Raw genomic sequence first — 11305 nt, 5'->3', positions numbered from 1 at the left:
GTGATCCAAAATTCCAAACAATCAAAGCATCAAGATATAAGCACAAATAAATTTTAAAAAAAAAAGTGAAAAAAGAAATAGAAGATGGAATGCACTTCAACAAGCAGAGTGAGAGTGATGGTAGTGTGTTGATAGGAAGAAAGACTAGAAGACTTCTTGAAGAAGTTTAAAAAAAGTAACAGAAAATAAAACAGATTTCGCATTTTGTGCAAAGCCGAAAAGAAAAACATGTCATTTAATTGGGCTTTAGGGCTTACAAAAATGTGCTGAGAAAAGAGAAGAGGGGGGAGGGGCTTAGATAAAAATACTAGGAGCCGTCCCTATTGGTTTTCTATACTTCTTCAAATAGATAAACTATCATGCATAGTTGTCAGAACCGACCGGTGATCGAATCGGTCGGACTACTAGGTCACTCGGTCTCTAGTTCAACCGGTGGGTCAAAGGTTGAATCGATTGACCCATACTTATTAAAATAAAAATATAAAATAATCAAAAACTTAAAATTAAAATTTGAAATACATGTCTTCACAAACATGTTAACAATAATCAAGTCTCAAATTCTAAAAATAACTAATACTAAAATAGACATAAAATTAGTCAGCATTATTACAATAGTATCTTAATTTGACACAATAAGAACAACAATTCATAAACTAAGTCCAAGGAGTAATTTCAAAGCATAAGCTTCTCGCAATATATGCATAACAAAATAGTTTTTCCAGATTCAACTAATTGTTTACAATGGCCCCACACAGGATCAGTTTTTCCTCTATTATTATTTGTTTGGGTTACAATTGTTGTATCAAGAGTTGATCCTTGTTCTTGGGACGATGGTGTTTGTGGTGAATCCATCTTAAAATCCCGTAAAAGAAAAAAATTCAATCAACTAAGTAACTAAGAGCAAAACCAATCAGCATCATTACAACAGCAACAATCAACAATCAACAAAACCACTGCATATTCATAATCAGCAAAACCAATTCATAAACAATTCAACAATCAACAAAATCATTCATAATCAGCAAAACAATTCATAAACCAATTCAACACTCAACAAAATCACTGCATATTCATAGTCAGCAAAACCAATTCATAAACCAATTCAACAATTAAATTAACAACAATAACATTTTACATGTTGACTGTTGTTGCAGCGGCAGAATCGAGCAGTGCAGGCAGACAAGCAGTGCAGTGCAGGCAGCAACACCCACGGACGACGAGAAGCAACAACCACGCACAGCTCGAGCACTCACTGGCGGAGGGAGGCGCGGCGAGAAGCGAGCAGCTGAGGCGAGCAGAGACGGAGGACAGAGGCGAGACGCGAGCAAACGAGGCGTTGGGTTGGGTGCAGTGATGGCGGACGACGACGACACGCAGCAGGAACTAGGAAACACAGCTCGAGGCCTCGAGCACTCACCGGCGGAGGCGCGGCGAGACGCTGGCAGCCGAGCACAGACAGAGGAGAGCAGCGACACGCGAGCACATGACTCGGAGGATCCGGCGAGAGGCGCGGCGACGGCGGCGAGCGTGCGGTGGCGGTGAACGGAGGTGGAGTGAGCCGCTGAGGTGACCTCTGATGGTGTCTGGGGGTGAGCTCCCAGCCGTTTGTGAGAGTGAGAGAGAAGGGGGTGTGGGGTTGTGCTTCAGAACTAGGAGGTTTCTTGAACCCGCCGGTTCACCGGTTTTGATAAAATCCGACCCAGTCAAACCAGTTCTTACCAGTTTTGCTCCTTATCCGGTCCAATTATAAGTTCGGACCGACCTAAAGCTGGATTGCCGATGTTTCCGATCCGACCGGCCGCATCAGTCCGATTTTTACAACTATGTGCATATTATTGGACTAACGGATCACATTTTATTAGCTATTCTAAGAGTGTGAAAAAGGAATAAATAAATAACCTAATTATGTTTTCTAGTCAAATTAAGGAATCTAATGTCTCTCTGCCACAGCATGTTTGAAAAGGCATGAAGAATGAAAAGATATATCACACAATCTATATATCTTGGTAATGTACTTTGGAAATCCATTAAACCCCACCCCTAAAGAATATTAACCAGGGAAAAAAAATCTAACATTAATAAGGCAGTTGAAGTAGTTGAATGAAATTCACTAATATAACGGTAACTAGTTCTTTAATTGTTGAAACTATTAAGCCTTAGAGCAAATACAATAGTAGTGAAGCAAATTCAGTCTGAATAACAAGATTTTTGACATAAACTATTAAATATATAATTATTTATGCACTTTTACCTAATAACTTAAGTTTTAGAGATAAATAATTTGATAACAAATATTTTGAATATTTTAATTACTAACTTGAGGCTAATTCACTCAATTATGTGATGTGATGACATGTTGGAACTTGGAAGTGTCACCAATAAATATATCATTACAAAACTTAAAACCATTACAGAGAATATATATTTCACTTGATCATTTTAATTCAAACAAAAAAAAATCAATTACAAAAAATTATCAAATAATCAGTTATCAATTGAATCAATTTGGTTTTTATTGAAAACTTTATTAAAAATTAATGATTAATTGGAATTTTCAAAACTTTGAGAATAATTCATACATGGCAAAGTCATTTCTAAAAATTGTATTCTTAGCAACGATATTTCTGGAAATAAAAATCAAGAAGACATTTATCTTTTATCCCTCTTTATTTAAGCCATATTTATTATTTATCATCTCAAACCATATTTAAAGCCTCCATATTTGAACATAAAGCTCTAAGGCCCTTTACTTATTTACCGGCAATGATAGATATAACTTTATAAGCTACATTGATTAAATAAAGGCTCACTAGAATGTAAAGTATGTAAGATTAGCTAAAGCCTAATCAAATAAAGGCTCCTTGACAAGAAGATCAACTTTCTCATGAAGAAATTTTAGCACATCCTCTCGCCCTTCCTTTATAAGTAACTGTCTTAACTTGGCGAATGTTGAACCAGATGGTCGAATTCCATTTTCTATCATCTCTTCCATCAAAACACATGCTTTCATAGCATTGCCCTTTTGGCACAACCCATTGATGAGGACTGAATAGGTGTGCAAACTTGGGACAAACCGTTTTGACTTCATATACTTCCATATTTTCGTAGCCATCTCTAGTTCATTTCTCTCACAAAACATTTTTATCAACATTGTATAGGTATCGGCATCCGGTTCGCAAGACTTAACCATCCGGCGGAAGACCCTAAAAGCTCTATCAGTCTCTCCCTGGCTTATCAAACCGCTTATGATAACATTGCAGGTCCTTGAATTAGGATCAACACCATTGGATTCCATCTCTTGCAAAACTCGATGAACATTTTTGAATTTGTTTGCTTTACAGAAAGCACCAATCAATGCATTATACACCACAACATCTGGCTTGATTCCCTTGCTTTCCATCTCTATGAATGTGTTGATAGCATCTTCAATCCGATTTTCCACCCCATATGTGTGGACCAGGACACTATAAATAAAAGAAGTTGCCCCGCAATTGTTAGCATCCATTTCCTTTACTATCTCTACAGCTTCATCAACTCTTCCGGCTTTGCAAAGAATGTCAACCATTATTCCATATGTGACAATATCCGGATCACATCCCATGCAAACCATCTCTCTAAAAACCTCTCTTGCTTTCGGAAGACTCGGAGCCCTTCCCCATCCATCAAGCAATATGCTATAAGTTTTTGAGTCCGGGACAAAGCGATCCTTCATAGAGTCAAAGATCTCCTGAGCCTTTCTCACATTCTTGGACTTGCACAATGCACTTAGTAAACCGTTAAATGCAGCAAGATTTGGAGATATGTCATATTTTTCCATGACATTAAACGTATAAATGGCCTCATCTACCTTCTGAGCTCGGGCATACTTTCGCATGATGATACAGAAAGTCTCAATATTCAACATCCCCTTTTTCCTCATAGCATTGACAAGATCCCACATGATCTGGTATTGCCTTATTTTGGCCAAAGACTCAATCATTGAGTGATATGCCTTGACGTCGTGTGTGTAATTTCTCTGCTTCTCAGCCCACTCGAAGAACCGGAACGCCAACATACCGGCATTCTCAAAACTCTTGAGGACACTCTGGACCAAATCCGGTGAAACTCTAACACCAGTTTGATTAAGAGCAGTGTCCAGTCCCATTGGAGGACATGACATCATAGTCTTGCATACCATTCTAGTTGCATCTGTAACCTCTTGAACTGGTTCACTTGTACAATACAATTTGGCAAACAATACCCATTTGGATAATGGTTTTTTCCTGTTGTCAAAAACTCTGATCATTGTTCCTTCCAAATCAAACCTAATTCAACACAAATAAACAAACACATGGTGGGCATCACATGTTACTATATAATCTAGTGGTGGTTGTTTAATAGAACTGCATGAACAAATATAATCTAGTGCACCATTTATGGGAGTGAATCAGCAATGAAATAGTACAATGTTTCAATGTGCATTTTTATTTGACAAAACAACCTCGTCATTTGAGTTGCTTTTCAATACATTTGTTAAATCAAATAGATAATCAACCATCAAAGCCGATTTTCCAGATAAAACTCAAAATGAAGCACCACTTCCAGATTTAACAAATGTCATATATCAAGGAGGTATGCTGTCATACTAAAAGGGATGACAATTCAGATCTCGGGGCAGGTTTTTTCAACGATTGACTGGGTATAGAGTGGATTTTGGGTAACATTTGCTGATTTCTGTTTGGATATGGGGCAGGTGTTGGTAATGGCTCCCACGCCCTATTGTTAATTAGTTTTATATGCTGTGTGTTAAGACTATTTTGATATTCTAAGGCTATTTTGATGGATTGTAAGACTATCTCTATGCTATTTGTTGTTGTGAACAATTTAAAATTATCTTTGTACTTAATTATATTTTTGAAGAATTTAATCATGTTTGGAATTTTATTTATTAATTTAGTTCAATTTGTTTATTTTCATGCTATAGTTTTTCTAAAGAGAAAAATTATAAATCAATTAAATTCCAAGGTTCCAACAGAGCAGGTACAGGACAGGTATATATACCTGCAGGTTTGGTGTGGGATAAAAATTAAGATACCCATAAGTAATGGAGCGGAGAATGGGCAATGCATAGGTGTTTGGGACGGATATGAGTACTCAAATACCCGTCTCGCCCCGCCCCATTGCCATCCATATATACTAATAAAATTTTTGTTATATGACCATTATATTGTTAATATTAATAATTTTTTTCATGCTAATTCTCTATTTAACTGGTATATTCTTTCGATCTAATAAGGATATGATAAATAATAAGTAATGGACAACATTTTTAAGCTTCATTTTGAATTTGGTTGTAACCAATTAATGTTCATGCTAGAAACATGAGTTTAGTGTGTTCAATAAAGGTTAAAATCAGGAATATAAAATCTTGAAATCAATTACATTTTATTCAGTTTGGCCTAATAAGCATGATGTATCATGTCACTTTCTACTTGGCTAAATGGGGAACAAAATGGACTCACACTTCAAACAGTCAAAACTCATAAAGAGTGATCATTTTCAGTTCTTTATCAGAAGCTTCTTTACCGAACAAACTTTCTCTTATTTTCATGAGAAACCGACAAAAATATTTGAAAAAAAAAAGACATTGAGCGAAGAAATGTACCAATTTAGCTATTGGAGTGGGAAAAAATCATTAGGAGGTTCCCCTTTATATTTCTATAGAAAGCTTAAATAATTTATTAAGAGGTTCCCCGACCAACCAAACCGAATTGAAATGCACTGTTATCAAAATGCCTAAATATCACAACCAAGAAACAAACCAAGAATCAAGAACAAAATCAGAACAAAGACCCAAGAACAAAATACAGTCTAGATCCAAGAATCACAACCAAAATCATAATAGTATTAATATTGAATTAAAAAAAAGCATCAGAACAGAAAAAAATAATACAATAACAGAAAACAGAACAAATAATTACACAATAATAGAAAACAGTCCAACAATCAACCTTAACCAGGATCAGAAAAATCAGAACCGTGAAACTAACGAAGAACAAAAATCATAAAATAATCAGTCCAACCATAAACCATAACCACAATCAGATTTTGTCAGGTCCAAGAACCACTACTCATCAAACCCCAGTAAAAATTGTGGATACAGATTTTTATTGCAACAAATTTCTTTCAAAAACGAAAGGAAAATTCAGAACAGGGAGAAAAAAGACATGCAGTTAAAGAATAGAAGGAAAAAAATCAAGAACCAACCTGAGGCAGAGTGCAGATGCTCCATTCTTGATGATGCAAACAGAGAGTGGCAGAGTGCAGGGCGAAGTTGACTGTTTCACACTGCACTGAGGACATCATTGAGGCCGACGACACGGCGGATGCTGCTCCGTGCTGCTGCTGCGTGGCCGACGGCGGCTATGAGGAAGGGAAAAGGGGAGGAAGCGACCGCTGGTATGGCGTCTCGGCGGCAGCTGCTATCCGGCGGATGGCGGACGAGAGTGCCGAGGAGGTCTGGGCTCAGCACTTCATTAGAGCGGAATTGAAAATGAGGATTGGGGCTTTTGAGAGTTGAGAGGCGCTATTGGCAAGATTCCGAAAATCGAACCGTCAATAAGCATACCGAATTTTTAAGTAAATATTTTTTTTGAGTTATCTTTTTTAAAAATTATATATCTAAATAAGTCTTTAAAAAATTTTACATAGGATGTTTTCGTTTGAGGTTTCTGAATTTATATAAATACTTTCGTCACACTTTTGAAGACTTATTTATCTAAAAATAAGAGATAAATCTAAAAATAGTCTCTAAAATTACACTTAAGTTTTAAAGTGATCCTTGAAATTAATAATTTTTTAAATTCGTCTCTAAAATTGCACTCGAGGACTTATAGTAGTCCTTAAGATAATTTTCGTCCATCCTTACCACCGGAAAACTGAGCTGGACTGAAACGACATCATTTTGTATTTATAAAAAAAAAAACCTAATTTCCAATACGACGTCGTTTTATATTTATAAAAAAAAAACTAATCCCCAATTATCTTTACCAATTCTCTTCTTCACATTATTCTTCGTCTTCTTCAACTTCATAAGTAGCAACAACAACAACATCATCAGAACCAGCAAAAATCATTGACTTAAGAAACCTAATTACAAAAGATCACAAAAAAGAACCATCAACAATCAGAAAATATCAATTAATCTAAATAGCAAGTATCAATCAACCTAAATAGCAAAAATCACAAAAAAAAGCAATAATTACAGAATCCAAAACAACAAAAAATCAACCATGGCAACTATATTAAAACACAATCAGCAACAGCAATAATCACCCAAAATATTAACAATAATGATTAAATAACTAAAAAATTTAAAAAAGTTTACCTTGGCTGCAGAGAAGAGAAGAAGGATGCAGAGAGAGACAAAGAGGAGAACAGAGAGCAGACGGCGACAAGTAGAGAGGGAGGAACTGTTAGCCGGGACAATGGAGAGCGCCTGAAACTGGCCGTGAGAGACATTTTGTTTGTGGCCTGAAGCGCCTGCCATTGTTGGTGAGCCTTGGAGTCGCCGGCGAGTGCGGCGTGCTCGAGAGCGATGACGGTGGCGACAAAGGGGTAGGGGCGGTTGACGGAGCACTTGAAAATAGTAGGAAAGTGCAAAATCTGGACGGCGAGATCGGAGACACCTCGATCTTGTGGTGGTGAGGGGAAGCAGATTAAGGAGTGTGAAAGACTAGGTTGGGGAGGAGCGACCGGCGCGACACCGAAATGGAGGCTAACGACAGAGAGGGTTGAGAAAAGCTTGCCTCTGCAATTGTGAGAAGGGGAAGGGAAAGGGCAGGTTGGGGAAGGGGAAGGGAAAGGGAAGGCTCAGGGAAGGGTGGGGCTTTAGCGTGTTTTTTTTTTAATAAATACAAAACGATGTCGTTTTCAATGTTCCGATGAACGGAAAGTGCCTTAAGGACTAATATGAGTTCCGGAGTGCAAGTTTAAGGACAAAATTGAGTAATTATTAACTTCAAGGACCACTTTGAAGTTCGAGTGCAACTTCAGGGACTACTTTGATGCTTAACTTGTGAAAATAATAAATTTGACTAAAATAGGGACTTATATGTCTTACTTTTATAAAGTTCAGAAACCTCAAGTAATAAAATTTTTTTAGGGACGAAAACGTCTGACGCAAAATTTCTTAGAGACCTATTTGTGTATATACTCTTTTTTAAAAGATCTTATAAAAAAGTGTAATATTTGGATATTTTATGCAAAAAAAAAAATTTATTTATTAATTATGTTTGGTATAACAATATAAAAGTATTTTTTATTTATTTATTATGTGAAAAATATTTTTTTAAAAAAAATTATCTTTTAAAAAAATATAAATGGTAATTTCTCAAAGAAGATATTTTTTAATTTTTTCGTATTTTTACTTTTACTACTAAAAATTTATCAAATACACTAAAAAATTAAAAAAATATTTTTTATTAAAAAAAACTTTTTCTATCAACTTAATGACACCTAAACAAGTACATAGTCTAATATAAATTTTAAAATATTATTTAAATTAAAAGTACTATATTAACTACAATATTATAATCTCATCCAAATACAAATTCAAAACTCAATAACAAAAGAAATAACCAATCACAATGTAAGAATTATCTTTGGAAAAAAAAAAAGTAGAAAGTGGTTCTTAGAGGTCCAATATGAAATATGCTAATATTGTGACTCTCATTACTGCCATACGTAAGTTTTTTTTCTGCTGTGTGTACCCAAAACTTTTTAAAATTCAATTAGGTGCACAAATAATTAAATAAATGAATGAGGATGTGGTAGATGTTTATAGTGGCTTTGTTTGGATTTTTTTTTGTCTTGGACTTAGTTCGAAAACCGTATCCGAACCCGCAACACCAACCCGTCTGAACCCAAATCGAATACTAATCATCTCTCTTGATGTGTTGAACTTGAATCCCACATGACCAAAAAAAAAAAAAAAAGAACTTGAATCTCAGCACCGAGAACAAGCTCCATGGCTTCCATGATATGCCCTTAGTTAACTCCACTTCCGTTTGATCGTGGGGTCTAGATTCAAGTCTTGAATCAGGATGCTCTTGTTCATAAATTGGTTCTTGTTTGTCATTATTGCTCCATCTTAAAATACTATTAAAAATTGAAAGGTTTTTTTAGTTAACATAAGGGGCTTTTCACTAAAGAAAGGCGAGGATCTACTTCTTTGCCGATATCTGCAGTAGAATTTAAATCTTGGATTCACGATATGGAGCTCGTGGATCTAGCTTTACCTGATCGTAAGTTTACTTGGTTCAGAGGCCAGTCATGTAGTCGGATCGATAAAGTTCTGGTTAGTCTGGAGTGGCTAGAAATTTTCTGAAACAAGATTACGAGGAGGCTCAAGAAGTTTGTCAGACCATTGTCCAATAATTATGAATGTCACAAGGTTGGGAGGGGGGCCGCAACCTTTTCGGAGTCTGAATGCGTGGTTTACTCATGAGGGGTTTTTGAGGATGGTAAAGGAGGAGTGGAGGTGCCTAGGGAAAATGCAGCTGATGGACAAGTTGAAGGCATTGACGCTTCCACTGGGCAGGTGGCGTAGAGAGCACTTTGGTAATTTGAATAGGAGGATAAATAATTTTGAAGAGGAGATCAGGAAAGTTGATGAGTTGGTGAGCAATGGAGTTTATGATGGAACATTGGAGGCTAGAAGAAAGGCGCTTGTGAGCGCTTGCAAGAAATGGTATGTCAGGAAGGAAATACATTGGAAGCAGATGTCACGGTCCAGTCATGCTAAGGAGATGGATAAAAACACTAGATACTTCCACAACTTAGCCTCGGCTCGGAGACGAAGCAATCAGATTGATGCCTTAAGGATCCATGGACGCTTAGTGCGGAATCCAGCTAGAATCAAGATTGCTATACGAGACTTCTATAAGGAGTTGTATCATCAGGAGAAATCACCAAATATTGGATTTTGGGAAGGGCTGGTAAGACGAATAACTGCAGATGAGGCAACAGAACTGGAACTGTTGCCGAGTGCTGAAGAAATAAAGTCTGCAGTGTGGGACTGTGAGTCAACAAAAGCTCCAGGAAGCGATGGGTATAACATGAATTTTATCAAGAAGTGCTGGGCAGAAGTTGGGAGGGAATTCACGGATGCAGTGATGGGGTTCTTCCATTCAGCAGTGCTACCTGCGGGTTCCAATGTCACGTGGGTGGCGCTGGCATCAAAATTTGTTGGAGCTACAGAAATAAAGGATCTCCGGCCGATCAGTATGGTGGGTTGTGTCTATAAGGTCATCTCTAAGGTGCTGGTTCGGAGGATGCGGAAAGTGATGCCGGACTTAGTGGGCGAGACTCAGAATGCTTTTGTACAGGGCAGGAAAATTCATGATGGGGCTTTGATTGTTTGTGAAACAATACACTGGCTAAGGTCAAGGAAAAGAAGCTCAGCGATAATTAAACTGGATTTTCAGAAGGCTTACGATAGGGTCAAATGGAGCTTTGTGGATATAGTGCTGCAAAAGATGGGCTTTGGACATAGGTGGCGGGGGTGGATTAAGGAATGTCTTTGTTCAGCGTCTATGTCAATGCTCATTAATGGGTCTCCCTCTAAGCCTTTCAAAATGGAAAGGGGCCTACGACAAGGGGACCCTTTATCTCCCTTTCTGTTTGTACTTGTCGTTGATGTGCTTCATAGAATGATCGGGGAGGCGGTGAGGAATGGGCGCATATCCTCGCTTTTGGTTGGTAGGGATAACATTGCGTTATCACACTTACAGTTTGCGGATAACATGATACTTTTCTGCCCGCCAGAGGAAGAAACCATACGAAATTACAAGCGACTGCTGCGTTGCTTCGAGCTGATGTCTGGATTGAGCATTAATTTTGAGAAGTCCAGCTTCATTCCGATTAATTGTGAACAAAGGTGGGCGCACAAGATGTGTATCTTGCTGGGATGTAAGGAGACCTCACTCCCTATCCGGTACCTCGGCATCTCTTTGGGAGCGAACCCGAGGCTAGTTAAGACGTGGAAACCAATGATTGATAAGGTGGAAGAGAAGCTGAGTCTGTGCCAAGCAAAAACCCTTAATAAATCGGGTAAGTTGGTGCTCATTAAATCGGTTCTTAATAGCCTGCCTATTTACTATCTCAGTTTGTACAAGATGCCAAAGGCAGTAGCAGAGGAATTGATTTCCTTACAAAGACGATTCTTGTGAAGTAAGGAGGATGGGAGGAGTGGGATACCACTAGTGAGATGGGAGGTAGTGATGGCCCCTAAAAAGGCGGGTGGATTGGGAGTGGGAGATGCTGT

At 37.6% G+C, this 11305-nt stretch overlaps 2 protein-coding genes across 12 annotated transcripts in view; both read right to left on the bottom strand.

The window, feature by feature from the left end:
• Positions 1-1440, bottom strand: part of LOC107630009 (pentatricopeptide repeat-containing protein At3g58590) — a 5881-nt gene extending 4441 nt beyond the window's left edge. For 7 of the 8 annotated variants that reach the window (XR_002359027.1, XR_002359028.1, XR_002359029.1 and 4 more), the window contains exon 1: positions 1136-1270. The gene's annotated coding sequence lies outside the window, so the exon portion shown is untranslated. Of the gene's footprint in view, positions 1-1135 lie in introns of all 8 variants that reach the window. The other variant, XR_001618115.2, reaches the window with a different exon arrangement.
• Positions 2661-6595, bottom strand: LOC107630008 (pentatricopeptide repeat-containing protein At1g77360, mitochondrial). Of its 4 annotated transcripts, none has more exons than XM_021118457.1 (3): positions 6247-6595; positions 5645-5775; positions 2661-4304 (listed from the first exon to the last, which is right to left on the bottom strand). In XM_021118457.1, the coding sequence occupies exon 3, from the start codon at positions 4283-4285 to the stop codon at positions 2843-2845; it is 1443 nt and encodes a 480-aa protein (XP_020974116.1). In that variant the 5' UTR covers positions 4286-4304; positions 5645-5775; positions 6247-6595; the 3' UTR covers positions 2661-2842. The 4 variants fall into 4 exon arrangements, with proteins under 4 accessions (XP_020974116.1, XP_020974118.1, XP_020974117.1 ...); XM_021118459.1 differs by having other exon boundaries at positions 2661-4262; positions 6247-6594; XM_021118458.1 differs by lacking the exon at positions 5645-5775 and having other exon boundaries at positions 2661-4262; positions 6247-6594.

The sequence above is a fragment of the Arachis ipaensis genome, chromosome B03 (assembly GCF_000816755.2).
Source record: "Arachis ipaensis cultivar K30076 chromosome B03, Araip1.1, whole genome shotgun sequence".
Classification (NCBI taxonomy): domain Eukaryota; kingdom Viridiplantae; phylum Streptophyta; class Magnoliopsida; order Fabales; family Fabaceae; genus Arachis; species Arachis ipaensis.
Note: the sequence above shows the minus strand (reverse complement) of the source record. Positions and strands in the feature narration are given on the sequence as shown.